The following is a 19265-nucleotide window of genomic DNA, read 5'->3' on the forward strand; positions in this document are numbered from 1 at the left end:
CCAAGATAAATTTTAGAGAAAAAATTATACATTATATTAAATAGAAAATAATTATTTATTTCCACATATTGCTTGTGTCTACAACTAAGTTAAGCTTTATAGAATTATATCAAAGCTATCTAAAACCCAAAAAAAAAAAAAAGCTTCTCTCTTATAAAACAGCATCACCGACTCTACAATACCCATGTAAAGCTTTTGTCTTTTTACCTCCTCTTTCTCACCCAAACCGCTTCTTATTCTTCCTCAAACCCCATTTCCTAATGGAATGAATCTAAGCTTCACCGTCCATAAAGCCAATCACAGCGTTAAACTACATTCAAGTGCACCTTTAGATTATTAATTCCCTTTTTTATTGGAGAGAAATTCACACTTCAACCACCATAATTTATTGAGATGCCTTGATCAGAAAGCTAGAATGGTCTTGGTTTCATTTGCTAACCTAATTGATTAGCATATGTAAGTGAGCACATTTCTAAGACAAACTCAAGTATATTGTAAATGAAAAAGTGGATATCAATTAGAACCTCATTTATGGTGATAAGTTAACTGTTGATTCTTTTGAATGCTATGTATGCTCTGTTGGGATCGTTGGTGCCCGTGCATTTGTGAGTGATCAAGTATAAACTCTTCTTCCATATATTAAAGAGGTTTGTCTACTTAATCTCTTCTCAGCATCTAATTATATCACATATGGTTACCTTTGAATGAGTTTCAAGTCTCAACCAAAGAGAAAAAGGTAGTTTTCAAGTCATTAATAAACCACAAACAATTGTGAGTATCGTCAAACTATTAAGAAGCTTGGAATGTAGCAAATACCATTGCCTAGCATGATATGATATAAAGCATGCATAAATTTCTTATTTTTAGCAATGGTCTCAGAATTTGAGATTAATTATCGATAATTGGCATGAGAAGTGGTCATTTAACAAAAGCCTTATATAATGTAATTGTGAAGAAGATTAGTATTAATTCTACATAACGAGGACATCATAGAATTAGAGAATTAATTACACAATAATCATATTAATGCAATTTCAATAATAGAACAAATATCACCGCACGCCCTTGGTGCGATGATCACTCCATAAGTATAAGTGTTTGTGGAGTGTGGGGGATAAGGGCTGGGATTCAAGTCTCTAGGAGGAAGTTTTACACACATATACACTTAGATTAGGCTAGAGTAGAATTTCTATCTTGTATAAAAATAAATAAATAAATAAATAAAATAAAATTTACCGAAACAAATCAAGGTGCAACAAATTTAGGAATTTCTTTGTTATACAAAATACATGTATACTGAAAATATTTTTTGGAAGATATTTTCTCCATTTTTAGGTGTTGGTTAGAAGAGGTTAAATTGAAAAATATGTTCAGATTGATCGATAAATAACCTTCTCAAAGGCATAAAACAATTTATGCCTCACAACAAACCCTTCATCACTACAACCTAGTCAACCTATTGAGACACATTGCAAGCTGTTGTGACCCACCTAGGACAAAATCGGCACCTGAGAGCCTCTCTCTCAGATTAGGACTGGCGATGATGACAAACCCATTGCCGGCATGACACGTTTGACAAAACCATGACCTTCCAATGACCTTCTCTTGATTTGACAACCCATTAGAACCCATCTTTGTCTCTTGTCTCTTGTTTATTTTATTATTTTTTAAAAAAATTAGTAGGTTTTGATTACGTTTTGTAAATCACAATGAATTTTGGTGTTGGGGATTTGTTAGTGATGATACCAAAAATCGTCAGTTGGGTCACTCATTCAATTCAGAGCTTTTGACAATCTTGTAGAATCTGCAAGATAAAAACAATTGATTGAAGAGACCACCGGGTTGTGCCTGGTAGGGGAGTATCTGATGCTTGAATCAATATCAACCCATATCTTTCGTATATAGATAGTAGTTTTGTAGTAGTTTTGACTTACCTTAGCAAGTGAAGCAAATTGTCCATTTTATAAGTGACTTAGATAGCTGTTGGACATAATTGTAGGTAATTATTACCTTGAGTATAACAGTTATTTTCTTGATGGAAGTTTAAGAGCTTTGAGTAATGGTCGTCAATGAATATATTGAATGTGATTGAGCGGTTACTTATCTTTCTTTGATGACTTGCTGGTGACTTAATGTTGTCCATTATGGTGGATGATGTATTGATTTTCTTGGACTCATCAGTTAGTATTGGGGATTTTGTGGGATTATATTGTTGGTACGATGAATTTTGTGTTTATGAAAATTTTGTGTGTTTTAATGTGTATTCATTAGCAACCAATTACATTAAATTTCAAAATGTATTACCAAACATTGTAAAATAATTTTTAATATTTTATGTTGAAACAAATGTAACATAAAAAATAAAAAAATAAAAGCCATCCAATATGGTTGAAACAATCCAAATGTGCAAGAACAAAATATTTTACAATTAAGAAAAAGAACTCTAATATTAAATCCCCTCCCAAACTATTGAATATTTATAAATTTAAAAAAAAAAAAAAAAAAAAAAGCACTTAATTTTTTTTTGGGAAAAAAAATTACACAGTATCTGATACTACAAAAGTAAAGTATCGTATAAAAATATAAACTCTTTGTTTTGTGACTCTTACTAAGTAGTCAGTCCAAATATTCAGTTTGATTATCCATAAGTAAATTATCAAGGAATTGGGAAATTAGGCTCATTTGAATATACTCCACTGTAAGTTTCTTTAAAAACTTTCTTCCCTCTCCCAGTGTGTGTGTGTCAAAAATATTTAGTATTCTCAAAAAAAAAAAAAAAAAAAAAAAAAAAAAAATTGGAGAATTTATTTGGGTTACCTTAAGATTTGATGATTTAAAATTAAGGCATTGGTGGAATCTAGAAAAACAATTGTTAGGATAACTTGTTTTATACATATTTAACAGCACATGATAATGATATATGATTTAAAAACAAAAACTTTTGTGGTGTTATAGGCTTATAGCTTTAAAATGACTGCTTATATTTCGTGATTTGAAATCCAGAGTATTAATAAAACTAAAATCTATCCATCAATTTCATCATGAGAAAAAAAAAAAAATTCATTCCATACTATAATAACAATATCTAATAGAAAAGATAGAAATTAGTGACTTGAATCATGTGACTTACAACACATTTACAAGTGCATGATCCTTACGCACAATGCATTTGTTTACCGTAAATGTATAGTTTTCAAACTCGGACTGTTCATAGAACTGATAAGGGGAGAGGTTCAAGGTTTTTAAGATCGGACCGAGGTCGAACCGCAATGATGTCATAATTACCTTATTAATTAATTAATTAAATACAAATATTGATATTATATTTATAAAATTATATATATGGGTAAAATTAAATGATTTTGAAGCATATTTTAAAGAAATTTAATAAAAGTAAAATAATAAAGCATGAAAAAATACTTTAAAAGTTATAATTAATTTTTGAAGTATAAAAGTATGAATATATTTATATACTCCCTTTTGGAGATGGTTAATTAAAATATATATAATATAATAAAATATTATGAATATTAGTTATGATATAAAATAAAAGTAGTAATGAAAGTTTATTTAATTTATTGGTATGAATTCTATTAAGTTTATATTAACTATATTTAGTTTCCACTTAGAGTACCAACACTCCAGTATAGTCTAATGGTAAGACTCTAAAGCTAACAACCTTGCATAAATGTTAACCAGGTAGTATTTGAAAGGGATGCAAAATATGTTTTTGAGAATATTAATCTTGAAACTAGGCAAAGTTAAGTGGAAAATTATGCAAATTTTAGAAGATGTCAAAGATTTGATATATATAAAACCAAGCATAAGGTAATTTTGTATGGGTTCGTAGAAATTAATAAGAATGATGTCGCCCACTGTCTTGCAAAATGAGCAAGTGAGAATGTTGCACTTTGGCTTTGTACAATCGTTTGCCTCCCTGGCGGTGTCTTGTTAGCCATGAGGATACGGTGTAATTGGTTGTTGTTTTGAAGTGCATTTTATCCCAGCAAAAAAAAGTTATCGAAGAGAGAGAGTATTTGTTAGGTGGTCATGTGAGATATTGGATGACTAATATTAAATTTATTGTGTGGGAAAGAGACAAATAATAAATTAAAACTTCAAGTAGTTATAGGAAATTAATCATTAATGGTAATTTGATACATTCACATAATTTTTTTGGATCATGTTCACGAATGTCTTTAAGACAATTATTAATAAAAAATAATAATAAAATTGACACTACTTTTTTGGGAAATATAAAAAAACTATCAACAACATTTATTGTTTTATTATTCTCCTAACAAAATGTTTTTAAAAATATGACCTTGAAGTGAGGGAAGTCACCAAATTTTTTTCTTTTTCTTAATTCAAAAAATAAAATAAAATAATTATCAAATTAAACTTTCTGGGCCTATTTTCTATTGGGGGCCCTAGACAATAGGTTTAGTGGCCTTGCCTAAGGGCTGGCCGAGCACACGAGGCTTTTGCATAGAAGCGTAGGCTTAACTAGTTACAACTGGAGTTGATTCCTTCAGAAATTTTCCATCTGAGCTCAACTTTCTCTGCCTTGTAGAGGGGAAAAAAACACTCTCAATCCTTTTTTCTGAACTATACCCAAACTCATATTCCTCGGATTGCTCAAATTTCACAGCAAAGTGAGTTGTCAGGAGGTATGTATACTATATATTTTTAATCACCGACTTTCTTCCTAAGAGAGATTGTACGTAGCCTCTCATCACAAATAACTTTCTTCTTTTATCCTGGGTCAAAAAGCTTGTTCTCTCTTCGATAGTCGTAACATCATTTTATGATTTTTGGTTCCTATGTATGCCAATGTTATGAATTTTGCTTACAAATTGTTCGGAATATAATTTCTGTGAAATTAAGGTGCGTTGTAAGAGGTTTAGTTATTTCATGATGCACACAGTAAGTTACTCTAAAAACAAATGGCATGTAATCACGTATAGTACAAGGTTATTAAATCGTGGAACCATAATTAACCTTGAAGAATATATTCTTATTGTTATCAAAATGGTTAAATGCAAAGCACTCTAAAATCCCATCATTACCCAAAGAAGCAAGGCAACCCTTAAAGCAAAATCTCCTACTTCTGGCCAAAAATCTCAAGAAGATTAGTCTTGATCCATCACCTCTGATTAGTCCTGCGATTTTTGGATTCTTGTCAGTTGATGCTTCTCTAAAGCTCCATTATAAAAACACAAGCAACTAACCAAAAAACAACTAGCTACCATCCCTAAGACTTGAGATTCATTTGCCATTTTTGCTGGTGGTTTAGTTTTCCTTAAGCTCACCACTCATCATCTTTAGTCTACGCTCATCTAATCCCAGATTTTCTTCTCCCCCCTTTACACAATCACAACTCAAAAATGTCCTCCAACTAGTCACAAACAGCCTATTACTCATAAAAAGCTTCAATCTCAGTATTAATCCTACCCCACTCACTCAAAACAGCCCACATTTACTTTGCTCATGCCTTATAAACATATACTCACTAAAATTTTAGTTTAATACTTGCTGCACTGAGCTGAGATCTCTCTCTTCCTTCATTTTATCCTATTTTTCCTTTTTTATTTGTAACTATGGAGCCTTTAATCCTTGTTTATTATTATTATGATGATGGTCATAATGTTTTGAATATTATGGAAGTTTTTCCTCATGTTGACTTAATAATAATAAAGAAAACATATAATTTTTACCATGTAAACATACTTATTAACCTAGAATTACCCTACCGCTGGAGATGATACCGTACCGCTATAGGACTTATTTGAACTATGATACTGTAAAATGACTAATAATATAACAAACTAACAACAGTAACATGTTTATTGTGCATTATTGTTGTTTTCTTGATAGGGTACAACCTCTATCTCTTGCTTGGGCGAACTTACACAACACCGAAAGCCTTTGGGCTTTATTTTAAGAGCCCATTGTCGAGTTTCGGCTTGGCTATCCCATATTCTATTTAGGAACATCAAAATTTTTCCCTCAACAAACATTATTTCACCAACAAAAGCATAACACTCATCATACCCCAAGGTATTTTTTGTGATTGAAAAATGTAGTAATCTCAAATTATAATGGATGTAAATTAATACATATTAAAAAATATGTATTTTTTTATTAATTTTTACTCTTGAAATAAAATATTATTTTCCAAAAATTTAAACTATATTACCAATTTTAATCTATTTATAACGAGTCATATGAATTTTCAAAAGAAAAAAAAAAGTAATGGAAAAATTATGCTATACAACACAAGACACATGATGCAAGTATGACTTGTACTGCCAACTTTTATTACTTAAAAAATTCTTATGATATACTATTAAAAATAAATAACGAAATTTATCTTAAATTTAAAAATATTAACAATATTATCTTCTTTTTTAATTCATGTAATATGTTTATAAGATATTCAAATTTTTGTTGATAATTTTTTAATTGGACAAAGTTTAGCTACAAAATTGATTGTAACCTGCTTAAAACTACAACTTTACTCAATAAAATAAATATTACTGCATATTTTGATAATTTATAAAAAAGTTATTCACCTTCAACTACGAGATTTTATTTTTATAATTTTTATACACTATTATTATTATTATTTTTTAAATCATAATTGTTGCATAATATATTGTATTTAGAGTAACATTATTTTTAGAATTTGTTTAGTAAGAGATTTCTAGTAACGTTATTTATATTTTTTTAAAATACGTATGGGTGAAAAAAATATATATAAAAATACGTGTAATATTGTTTAAATATTGAAAACTGTTATTTAAATACAGTAACAAACAGCCCTCATTTTAATTAACATCATTTTAGTATACATCAATGGACAAGAACAAATCCAAGTGTGCAATTAAGGAAATTTGTATGTCCACAATTATTCTTAGAGAACATAATTGCATGTAATCATATATATTGTATGATAGGAGAGTGTAATGCACGTGGAAAGAGCACAAATGGGATAAGAAAAGGCAGGAGTGGGCACAGAAATCCAGCAGCAAGAGGCAAGAGGTGTGAGTGAGTGAGAGGAGACGAAGGTGACATGTCTTGGGAACAAAAGCCATTCCCGCGGGCTCTTTTCTTTTTCTTTTTCTTTTTTTTTCCTCTTTTTTTTTTTTTTTTTTTCAGTTTCAGATAAATTTTAACCTTTTTAATCTGATTAGGTAAAAAAAAAAAAAAATGTACGATTAATTTTCAACGCGTAAAAACTTGATGTTACAAATAGTAGTACCTTTCCTTGGAGTTTGTATCTAAGACTTTTTTTTTTTTTGAGAAAAGTTTGTATCTAAGACTGATCTGACTAATCAGTGTGCCACATCAAAAGCTACTTCACTATTTCTAGATTGTTGTCCTCATTGGGACATTTTTTAGCTCCATTATTCCACTATTAAAACCCATCATTATTCATATTTTTTACTATGGTTATGATAACCGAAAGTTCTATTCATCAACTGTTTGACAACAGGGTCATATTAGTTTTAGTGTCATTTTATTAAGGTTGAGAAACTAAAAACAAACCTTGGTGGGTTGGTCAAGTGGTTGGACATTTGGTTTTAAAGTGTTTGTCTCAGGTTCAACTAGGTGTGCTCTTCAGTTCAAGTTCGGGTACCTGTACTTTTAAAAAACTCCCCGAGCCAGCGATTTATCCCACTAGAATCCACCCGTTGCAAACAGTGATTAGTTTTTAAATGAAAGTTTTGAGGATACTTGGTAAAAAAAAAAAAATAATAATGATGATATAATAAGTTCTTTACAATCAATGTAGCAATACATATCATATCATTTACTTTAAAGATAATAATTACTGAGTCCAATTCAAATGCAATTTTTTAGTTAAATAACTAAATAAGATGATGTTAAAAACATGAATCCCAAATCAGAGCAACTAAGTAAACGTAAAATTTAAATGTACACTATTAGTAGTTTGGTTTGAGGTCGTTTTTTAAAGATTCCAGAAAATACTTTTCTGATATTTAATTGCACAAATACTTCAAGAGGAGCTCTAGATGCTCTGGGTTTCTGCGTTTCTACCAAATCAGAAATCTTACTTTTGTAGACATGTCTACCCTTTTCAAAATTGATAATAAGTTTGGGAAATTGAAAAAGCTGTCAAAACAGTAAATTACTTTTTCGTTTTTCCAAAAAATGTTTCCTAAAATGGATTACTAATATATGCCTTAAGGGCACTGATTAGTAAATCTCTATTTATAAACCTAAAGATATTTTGAACAGAACGTATAAATCTTAAAAGATTCTTATGAATAAACCAAAACTAAAGTACTATGTCAAGAATTTTCTTAATTTCTTTTAATATGTATATTTCAGTTGTTACAATGAGAAAATAGGAATTTCAACTTAGGTTCTCCCGGTAAAGAAGACCATCATTGAGCTACAATTAAATGTGGCCACAATTAAAAATTCAATCATCTAAGAGTCCATTTGTGAACATCTTATTTAGTTAAAACTGAAATTTTTTTGCTAAAAATACTGTAAATAAAGTTAAAAAATAACTTAAATAGTATAGTGAGATTCATGAATAATACCAAAAAGTGTAATAGAACTCATTAATAGTAGTAAAAATAAGCTAAACAGAAAAAGAAAAAAGTTGATTTTTTTTTAAGGCAATACCAAACTCCTACTAAGTTTCTTATACATTATTACATTCTTGGAAATCTAGGAGTCATTTGGTAATGTTGTTCTAGTAACGTTTGTATTTTTTGGAAATAAATGTGGATGAAAAAGTGTGGAAATATGTATAATATATTATTTAAAAATTAGAAATATGTGTTTAAACACATGTACCAAACAGACTCCTAAATTTCAAGAAAAATATTAGGACCCTATTTGATAGACTATCTAAACAACATATTTTCAGTTTTTAAATAACATTACACATATTTCTACACATTTTTTCACCTACAAATATTTCAAAAAATTACAAATAACATTACTTAAACTCCTCTACTAAACAAGCCCTAAATTTTCCAAACGTGCTATAAAAGCCACGAACTTGGGAGAAATTTGACAATGGGGGCAATTAAGACAGTAATTGCACCCTACTTTTCCAACTTATTAATGAAAAACAGGTGTCAGAAATTGATGTTTAGGGAAAGGAAATAGACACATAGCAGTTAATAAAATTCTTTATTGGCTATAGTTCCCAAGGAAGAGTGGGTTGTTGGTCCATTACATGCACCCAACTGTAAATAAACACAACCAAGAATATATAAAAAATAAATAAAAATTTGGCGTGCAAGTTTTCAAAACAAGAGGGTGTCCTTGATTTGCAAATTGCATTAAAGTGGCAGAGGAGCTGAAAGTGGCAACATTGTGTTCACAAAAGTTTTGAAGCCCATGAATTTAAAGAAATGGCAGGGAAAGGAATATGTAAAAGAGTGTAGTAGTATATAATGACTTACTGGTAACTACCTGACACATCTATTAAAAAAGTGTAGGCTGCTGCGTGCTTTTTGTTTTTAGAGAAAAATATAAAATGGAAACAATCAACCAATAACCATGTCAACTTTTATATTTATTTATCAGTAAAATCATTAGCAGCAACAGAAAAAAAAAGCTTCATATCAATCACAGCATCAACTTCTCTTTTTTCTCTTGTAACGAGTAACCATCATGTTAAATATTAGCATTGATACACCATGTTGAATATGCTAGTATGGATGTGGAAGCGAAAGCATAAAGTATAGAACATAGTAACACATAAGAGTTACGTGGTTCAGCCTAACGGCCTACATCCACGGAGGAAACCCTAAAGGGTTACATTAATAATATATTAGAGTGTAGTACAAATCCTGTATTATAATGAATCATAACATGTGTATATATAGTAGACTAAAACCTAAACTAATAGACTTCTAGTAAAAGTAGGAGACTTGGCTTGCACACAAAGTAGAATTAGGCTTGGGCCTATACTAATGGGCTAATAAAGCTTTAACACCCCCTCTCAAACTCAAGATGGAAGTTTGATGAAATCTTGAGATTTGATAAGGTTGAGAAGATCCCTTGAATGGAGTTTGGCTCTATGACGGTAGTTTGAGGAAAGCAATAGTCTTGCAGTGTTGATGCGACTTCTAATGGTGGCTTGACTGTACCGGAGAGTTTTGACGGCAGCAGTAGGAAGCCAAAGAAGATGAACGCAGCGAAGAAAACACCGAGGAAGACAAAGATTGCTCTTAAATATACCACAATGACAGAAAACCATGGCCACAGGAAGGTGGCTCTGATACCATGTTAAATATTAGCATTGATACACCATGTTGAATATGCTAGTATGGATGTGGAAGCGAAAGCATAAAGTATAGAACATAGTAACACATAAGAGTTACGTGGTTCAGCCTAACGGCCTACATCCACGGAGGAAACCCTAAAGGGTTACATTAATAATATATTAGAGTGTAGTACAAATCCTGTATTATAATGAATCATAACATGTGTATATATAGTAGACTAAAACCTAAACTAATAGACTTCTAGTAAAAGTAGGAGACTTGGCTTGCACACAAAGTAGAATTAGGCTTGGGCCTATACTAATGGGCTAATAAAGCTTTAACACATCACATCTCTAATTCTTCTATCTTCTCAGCATAGAAAGAAACAAAAAGAAAATGACAAAATGATTATTTTCCTCCTTTCATTTTCCTTTGGCGTAAATATCTCCCTGAGATTATTTCTTTCCTCTTCAACATAAAGAGTTACAAGTTAATTAGACACCAAAAAAAGTTGGTGCTTCTGGAATTTAAACTGGGTGAGTTCATCCTGCAAAAACGCAAAATATAGTTAATTATGCTGCTCGGTTTGTGTTCTTTTAAAAGGTTTTTGGATAGAAAATAGTATGGCTATAAAAACCAATAGCTTGTATAGAAAGTACATAATATAACATTGCACTATATTTTTTTTTTTAATTTATTTAAAATTAAAAAAATAAAAATAGCTGGGTCGACCATTTCTGTTGACTTATAAAAAGCCCTAGCAGCGTCAACTGTGTAAGGCTTCAGTAAAAGTTATTACAATAAGAAAAGCATTATGCAGTAGCAATTAACTTACATTATCAACAAGATTGTATGTACTGGTTAAATTCAAGGAGTCATTGAGCTTGTCAGTTAGGACTTTGCAATGAAAGGAATTGTGAGCCATGAACTTGTGGAGTTGGTCATTTGACAAAATCACAAATTCTGGTACCTGTTGTGACAAGGATGAGTGTGGGACAATTAGACAGAAGGTATATGGAAGAAGAACTACTGCCAAACCAAGAACAGGAAAGAAAGGATTGATCAACCTTCTTTCGGATTGTGGGGGCAACAGATGTCTCTATCACCATTGAGGTTGAGTTCTTGGCAGCATACAGAGCTGCAAAATGGAGACTAAGCAAATAAGAATAAGCACAAGATCTCAACCAAAAACTTTTGTGGGAAAGAAGACAGAATTTGCAACACCCTCTCAGGAAATATGCTAGATACATATCCTACTCTATGTAGGAGTTCCAGTCAACTAGCTCTCATTTTTTTGGCCAAAAGGTGAGAAAGCCACTTAGTCCATAACAAACAGTAAGAATCTTACTTTAGGTAGACTGTAAACTATCCCTTGCTAGATGATTATTATCAATGCAACAAAACTGACCTCTAATTTTTGTAAACATAAAGTAAGATTGATCTAAAGAACTAAATAAGGTGAGCAATTACCTGACTGATTGATGAGACGTACTTGGGTTGGAAAATCTGAGAAATGTATTTTGATCATTGGATTTTGCATATGGAGGAAATCCTGTTTATAGTCTGTGCAAACTTGAGTCAATTCTAATGCAAAATCACAATAACATATAAGCAACATATGGGATTATTAGAATCATGTTTTGGTAAACTAAACTACCTCAAAGAGTTTCTAGTCCTGTTTTAATTGTTGCAAGTTGAGAATACTCAAACATGAAGCATTAAGTTATCCATCCCTCAAAAGAAATTGACATCAGTGTATCCGTGTGGGTATGGCAACAGCTCTTCAACCTCGATCCTGGCATTGGAACAACTCATGCTTTTTCTGATCCTACTACGGTTTAAAGACTCAACCTCTGCCAAGAACACACTATAAACTGGTCTATGATCCGAGAATTTTGACTCCCCACGAACATATGATAATTGATGGAAGCCTCGGCCATACCATAATATTCGATCACACCTTCACATAAAAATAGCCAGATTAGATTTCCATTATTCTGTATATCAAATTTTCACTTATATATTTCCACTTATCAAAAATATTTCCACTTATATGTTAAATATGTGTTGCCTAGTGACATCTTCCTTATCATTGGTGCATAAGTTTCATTCCTACTTTATCAGGAAAAAAGATAGTACCATGCTGGAGTTCTTCGCTTCTCCTTGGGGTGCCTATCATCCCCTGCATATCTATCAGAGTTGTTTGAATACTTGTATGTGGGAGGGAAGTATATTCTTCCTTCATTCCATCCTTCAAAAACACGCCCTCGCCTCTGCTCTATTCGCAGCTGAAAGCATCAAGAGATATTCTGAATGAGAAAGCAAGCCCCTAATAAAAAGTAAATGATATCAATACTATATCTGACAGGATGTGTAACATGCCTGATCATTTTCTAACAGTGCTCTCCAATTGCGCATCTCAACAAGAGCCTTTGCAGAACGGTAAGATAGTGCAATGCGATAATTCAAATCCCCTAGCCAGATTATTCGACTGCATCCAGAAAATCACAATTCAGCATCATAAGCTAAGAGTTTCTTTCAGATTTTCTATTTCAAAACATTAAAGAGAAGGTAAGGAAAACAAGAAGCAATTGGAAAGTCATTGAATAAGGGACTTAGCCTTACTCGTGTTCCAGAATTGTTTGAGGGGAACCTGAATCCCCCATGCCATGAACCCTGGGAAACCTTGTCTTCCTAAGGATCTCCATGACATCAGAGTTTCTCCTTAGCTCATCGCCCTCCTTCTGGCCAGAGGTCAAATGGCTACACACGAAGCAAAAGCTTGTTTGGTGCACAGACATGCTAATTGAAATTGAACCCTGGAAAACCAAGCAAATGAGAATGCTAATTTTCATGATAAATTCACTCTCAAATTCAGGAAAATTCCATAGGCAAAACTGTACCTTGTTTCCAAGATAACCCATTAGTCCCCTCCCCACACAAGACACTTTCATGTTCCGAACATCATCCCTGAGATCACTCTTCACCCAAACTGTTAGAAATATACCAACCATTTGCTTACTGGCAACCAAACAGTACCTAGAATGGCCTGGCTGCCTATCTCTTTCCTCCATGGAAAAAGAACCACTGTAGGATACCGGTGAATAATGCATTGCCACTGGTGAATCCCCTGGCCCATTCTCATCATCAGAGGAGCCATATCTGAAATTCAGGTCACAGTCACTTGGCCTGTGACCCAAAAAGACCCTGTCACAAACACTAAATCGACGATCAAGTCGGGGTTGTGGCATTGCCATGTCATTGTCCAATCTCATGCTCCGGCTCAAGGATTGGAAAGATCGACGATGGAAAAAAGATGAAGCCTTCTGCCTTGTTGATCCTTCAAAGTCAGCATCTAATTCCACTATTGGATCAGGGATTGGTGAAGGTGTGTGGCATCCACCACTAGTGCCCGGAAGACTGTTCAAGGTCTTCCTAATAAGAGCTAGCCATTTTCTGGCCGGGCCATTATCTTCTGTGCCTAAGACATTGCCAGCATTCAAAGGAACAATTTCTTGAAACCTGAAAGCCAAACGGATCAGAAGAAGACTTCAGTTAATACCAGAAAAGTTGCTTAACTTAAATAAAAGAGAAAGAACAACATCTTATAAATTGGACATACCCAAGAACATAAATGTCAGCAGGAGGAGAGGTGTGAAGCCAATCTTCAAGACTCAAACAACTAGGAGGAGATTTTCCAGCCACATTCCATGTAGCTACAAAAAGCCTACAACCCAAATGGAAAGAGGAACACAATAAAACCCAAACTTTAACAAAAGAAATTAATCAATACAAAACAATGAGAAGCAATAGAACATACCTATAATTATTCACATCTGTTACTTGGGAAGCATCAAGGTCAATCTTACCACGCCGGACTCGATCAGAGTTCCTTTTGTTCATTCTCTCTGTGCATTTTTAGGTGGAGGTTTTAGAGGGGTTAGTGAAAATAATAGGGTAACTACAAATAATCAGACTCTAAGCAAAATTGCATCTTTTAATTTTGTTTTAGCTTAATTTTATCTGGGGGTTTGAAGATTGGTGTGGTCCAAAGCAATTCTGAGGTGTCTGATACTGAACCTGTTTTGCTTTTCTTGATTGTGCATGCTTCCCTCTCTGAATAGTTATTCCTCCACTCTTCATCACCACCTGAAAAAGAAAAACCATAAAGTTGTTAAAGTTGTGCTCTTTTCAGCTGAATGTATCAACATCATATGTATTCAAACATCATAAAAAACAAAGATATTTTCAGTTGCAAACAAAAAATAATTGGATTTCAGAAAGAAGAAGAAAACAAAGAATAGATCTTTGAGCTGCAAATAGAAGTTTCAGACCCTCCATTATAAACCAAAAAATTATTGTAGTACCAAACAGTGATGCAACAATGATTTCAGGGTATAGAAGAATCTTGAAGTAAGTCAGTTATTTCAGAGGAAATCACATTTTTTTTGTTGTTAATATAAAAGTTAAAAGATTCCCAATCCCATAGCCCAAAAATTGCATCCAAATCATGCAGAAATTGACAAAAAATGATAGGCCATTATCAGAGTCAGACCTCCATCAACGACATCATCTGCGTGAAAGTCCTCAGCTTTGCTCTTGATGTTGAACCATTTCTTGACTAATGTCTTGGGCCATGAAAGCTTCACCAAGTACACAGAGTTAACAATCTCAGCACCCTCCAAAATAAATTGAAAAAAAAAAATTAAAAAAAAAATAGCATACAGATTAAAGAGAAGTGATGGCATTTCATAAACCTTGCTTTTCTTGGAATTCCCATCTCTCATTGTTGCACTAACTTCATATAGCTATCCAGATTTACAGAACCTAATTTCAACTATTACTTGGAAAGGGAATTTGAATGTGGGAAAAAAAAAATGAAAACTAAGACTATATAGCAAAATCAAACTCTCAGGAACCAAAAAGAAATATCCAGAAACTGAGTTTGTATTTTCTCTCTAGAATCAACCAAGAAATGAAAGCAAACCCCCTAGTTAGTGCTCAAAACAATGGGAGAAAACTCACTGATTTTCAATAGAATATAACAGAGCACTCTGTTTCTTCAAGTAATGAAGAGAAGAAAAAAAGTAAGGGAACAGGGAAAATCCCAGTATCTTGGCATTTTCTTTCCTGGGTTTCCACACACAACTATAAAACCCAACAAAACCCAGATGAGCAATTGTGGTATTGCTGCGTTTCACTTCTTATTTTCAGTGTTTTGACTCTAGAGAAAACAGAGGATTTTTGAAAGGGAACCAAAGAGAGAGAGAGAGAGAGAGTGCCTAAATGTGTAGAAGTAGGACTATGAGATTCTGATGATAGAACAAGACAATGCAGGCAGCAGGAGACATAAAAGAGAGAGACAGTGAGAGTGAGAGAGAGTTTTTTTTAAGCTCAAACCCATGAAACTCAACCAAAAAAAAAAAAAAAACAAAAACAAAACAAAACAAAACCTCGTTTTGGGTACAGAGCAAAGTATCGAATTTGAAGAGAGAATAAAGTGGAGAGTTTGGAGGAGAGGCAGATTAGCTTGGTTGGCTCTCTCTCTCTCACTCTCTCTCTCACTCAAGGCTTTTTACCCCAAATCCAAGGGCCAACCCAAAAAACAAAAGCTTTGGAGAGGACTTATAGGGACTTGGGTTTGGGGATAGAGGCTTTTGGATATATTGGTCACCCACCATAGCCACACTGCCCGGACCCCCTTCTTTCTCTCTCTACAACTGTGTCTTTCTCTCTCTAACTTCTCTGCCCACGGTCAGCAAAGTTAGGTTTGATCTATAGTCCAAGCTGTGCCAGTGCTACTAACCATTTCTTTTCTTTTTTTTCTATTTGGTCTTCTACGAAGGGAAACAAAGCAATTAAAGAAGTAAAAAGATAAAGGGAATGTTGATGGATAATTTGTTTTCCCTTTCTTCTTTAATCTGAATTTCTTTTTTATTAAATGGGAGAAATGTTCAGATATTAAACAAAAACTTATAAAACATAAATTTTTTCAGATACAACAATTTTTTTAAAGAAATAGATATTACAAAATTTGAACTTATGATATCTATTCCATAATGATTCTTATTTATCATTAGTCCAAAAAATTTGGTGCAAGTTTGATTCAAACTTAGGTCTATTATTTGACATTAAAAAACTTTATTAATTGAGTTAATTCAAAATTTGAACCCAAAAAATGTTTGTTATTTGATTTTAAAAACTTATTCTTTTACTGTGTAGTGTTGTTTGCACAATTGATTAGGTTCAGCTGACTTGACTTCTTGGGGGTGTCTACTGTGTAGTATTGTTTGCACAATTGAGGGGAAGAATGTTTGAAGGATTTTTTATTTTATTTTTTTTAATGGGTCAAGAGTCAAGACTGTTCCTCCAATGTGGGTTTTCGGGCTTTTAAGATATCTATAGGTTTGTAGGGTTTGATTGAAGGAATTTTTGTATGGAGAAGGGTTCTCCTATGCATGTACAATATTGGGGTTTGCGACATTTGTAGCATTTTTGTGTTTTAACTCAAGAAGCAATGCATCTCCTCAAAATCCTCATTTTTTTTTTTTTTTTTTTTTTACTTTTAAGAAAAACAATATGTTAGTCTGCTACGCAAACTTGAGGCTCTTTTGACTCAATTTAGACTTGTGTCCAAGAGAACCAAGGCAATTGTCCCAATTTTTGGGGGGTTTTTATCTTGAAATTTTTCAATTTTTATAAGCTTGTTTTCGTGTTACATTAAAGTGAATTTTATGCTTTGGGAGAGCCCTCAATGGAAAAATACTTGTTTACATGAATGTAGGATCTTGTTAGGCCATTTAGGTACCCTAATCCTAGTTCAACACCCACAACCCACGCGATCTCCTTGGGTTTAGTGTAACTATCTTTAATCCTTTTTTTGATTTGCCTAGCTACAACAAAGTAATTTCTTGGTTTAAGCTCTCCAAACCAGATTTCTTAATTGACTAATCTTATTACACATGCTACATGTGGGAGACTGTGTCTGGTTCCCTTAGCTTGGTCTTAATTTTTCATAATTCTAGCTTCTTTGCAATCAAGTAGCCCATTTGTTTATATGTTCAAGAATTAAATAAATGGAGTTGACGGCAAAACACTCCAAAGAACCCTATTCTTCATCTTCCAAATGGGAATTCCTAACAAAACCCATACAAACCCCACTGTACCCTAGTGAAGCTTCCACTACTATATTAGCCATTTGGTCCCAATTCTAGGTTGTCAAAGACTTGTCAAACTCATAGTTGCCCAATGAAAAAGCTCTCTGCTTTAATGTTTACGTGGCACCCCCATTATGATGTAGATAGAGTTTTTGATCGTGGGCTTCCATTATCATAAGGCAATCTAATCAAACATTAGATGATTTGTTGAGCTTGATTAGGCAGTTGGTGATGCCACTATTTTTTTATATGAACTTTTAAAAAAAAACTTTTTCTAGTTTGCTTCTTCCTATTGAGACATTTTATTTTATATGACGACAAACTTTAAAGCAATAATGGTATGACTGAGAATATATGGCCAAAAAAAAGTATGTATGACTGAGAAAAACTATGGCCTTCTAATAAGCATTCACATCTTGTTTTTACAAACTTTAGCCAAATTTTAAAATAAAAAGCTTTTTTTTTTTTTTTTTTTTGGTATTTAAGCTATCTACTTTTCAAATACAGCTTACATTCCAATTTTCATTTTTCTTATACATTTAATTAAACTTTTCATCATATTTTCTGTCAAGAAAAAAAATTAGAGAATACATACTATATATATATATATATATATAGAGAGAGAGAGAGAGAGAGAGAGAGAGAGAGAGAGAAGACAAGTTTTACAAAATGCTATAAAAATAAAACTCTCCAAATTTGTTGAGTACTATAGCATTTTGTAAAAATTAGAACAATGTTGGAGAGCTCTTTTTGTTTTGGTGATTCTTGGCTACAATGTCTTGATTCTTGGCTACAATGCTCTTCAATTTGACTGAAAAAAAATTGTTTTGAAGAGACAAATGCTAATGCTCACCATGTCTTACTAAATAAAGAAATAAAGGTATGATTGTATAAACTACCCCAATATGATTTTCTTCGAGTAAACACTATAAGATGCACTTTTTAATGAATGTAGGACCATAGAATTTGACAGCTTCAGCATCCTTTGGCATTGCTTATAATTGTACGACTGATGTAAACTAAAACAGAAAGATTTGAATCAAATTAAGACTCATGGGTCCAATTGGTAAAATTTCTATCTAAAGGGTAAGAAGGGATTTCCCTACAACAAGAAATCTTTCACTTTCCTAGTCAGAAGCTGTTTGATAATTGATACACACCACTGTCATGAAAATGGTGTCTTATAAGAGAGGACACAACTTAGACTTATTGGATTCAATAATGGAATAATGAATTTATGATTCCCCCAATCTTTTTTCATGCATGCATGACTTGTGTACCTTATCCTCTTGTTTATGTCTCACATGGACTTTGCAATGTAGCTGTGAGATTGTTCAGTTATTGCTGAAAACAGATCCTGCATAACCAGTTGTAGTTGCAACATATAATTTCCACAGTGAGCTACACGGAATCTCTTGCCCCCTTTCCTTATGTGTGGCAAACCAATACTCTCTGATTGGTTGGTCTTGTTGGTTCACTTTTCATAAATTCTGGATCCACAATACAAGTTAGAGGAAGGTGACATAAATCATAAATGTATGGAGTGAATTTCAGTTTGTCTTCTGATACATATTTATGGTCATGGATGTATATGTGTTTCTTTTGGTCAAGTCAAAATAGTACGTACTTTGGTGCTAAAATTTGTGTTTCTATTCACCAAGCTCAACCAAATGTGAAATCAAAGCCCAAATACATGATCTTAACAGACCCTTGATTTTTTCGGTTACAAAAATCTTTTTGGAAGCTGTTGAAATGGTCCATCCCACATTATATGCTCTTTTACTTTGTTTAAATTTTTCAATAAATTTTGGACTCAGTATTAAAATTATTATATATAAAAAAAAAAACA

General features: G+C 32.6%; 1 protein-coding gene across 4 annotated transcripts; it reads right to left on the reverse strand.

The window, feature by feature from the left end:
• Window positions 1-10603: 10603 nt before the first annotated feature.
• LOC115971917 (type I inositol polyphosphate 5-phosphatase 4) lies at window positions 10604-15986 on the reverse strand. 4 transcript variants are annotated; one of them, XM_031092021.1, is made up of 14 exons: window positions 15017-15986; window positions 14815-14902; window positions 14340-14408; window positions 14080-14167; window positions 13882-13986; window positions 13163-13781; window positions 12885-13078; window positions 12642-12750; window positions 12399-12547; window positions 11917-12219; window positions 11730-11811; window positions 11327-11397; window positions 11095-11229; window positions 10604-10806 (listed from the first exon to the last, which is right to left on the reverse strand). In XM_031092021.1, the coding sequence occupies exons 1-10, from the start codon at window positions 15044-15046 to the stop codon at window positions 11994-11996; spliced, it is 1677 nt and encodes a 558-aa protein (XP_030947881.1). In that variant the 5' UTR covers window positions 15047-15986; the 3' UTR covers window positions 10604-10806; window positions 11095-11229; window positions 11327-11397; window positions 11730-11811; window positions 11917-11993. The 4 variants fall into 4 exon arrangements, with proteins under 4 accessions (XP_030947881.1, XP_030947879.1, XP_030947880.1 ...); XM_031092019.1 differs by having other exon boundaries at window positions 11730-11822; window positions 15017-15985; XM_031092020.1 differs by having other exon boundaries at window positions 11327-11411; window positions 11730-11822; window positions 15017-15985.
• Between the last annotated feature and the right edge of the window lie 3279 nt (window positions 15987-19265).

This window comes from Quercus lobata, chromosome 12, assembly GCF_001633185.2.
Source record: "Quercus lobata isolate SW786 chromosome 12, ValleyOak3.0 Primary Assembly, whole genome shotgun sequence".
In the NCBI taxonomy this organism is placed as follows: domain Eukaryota; kingdom Viridiplantae; phylum Streptophyta; class Magnoliopsida; order Fagales; family Fagaceae; genus Quercus; species Quercus lobata.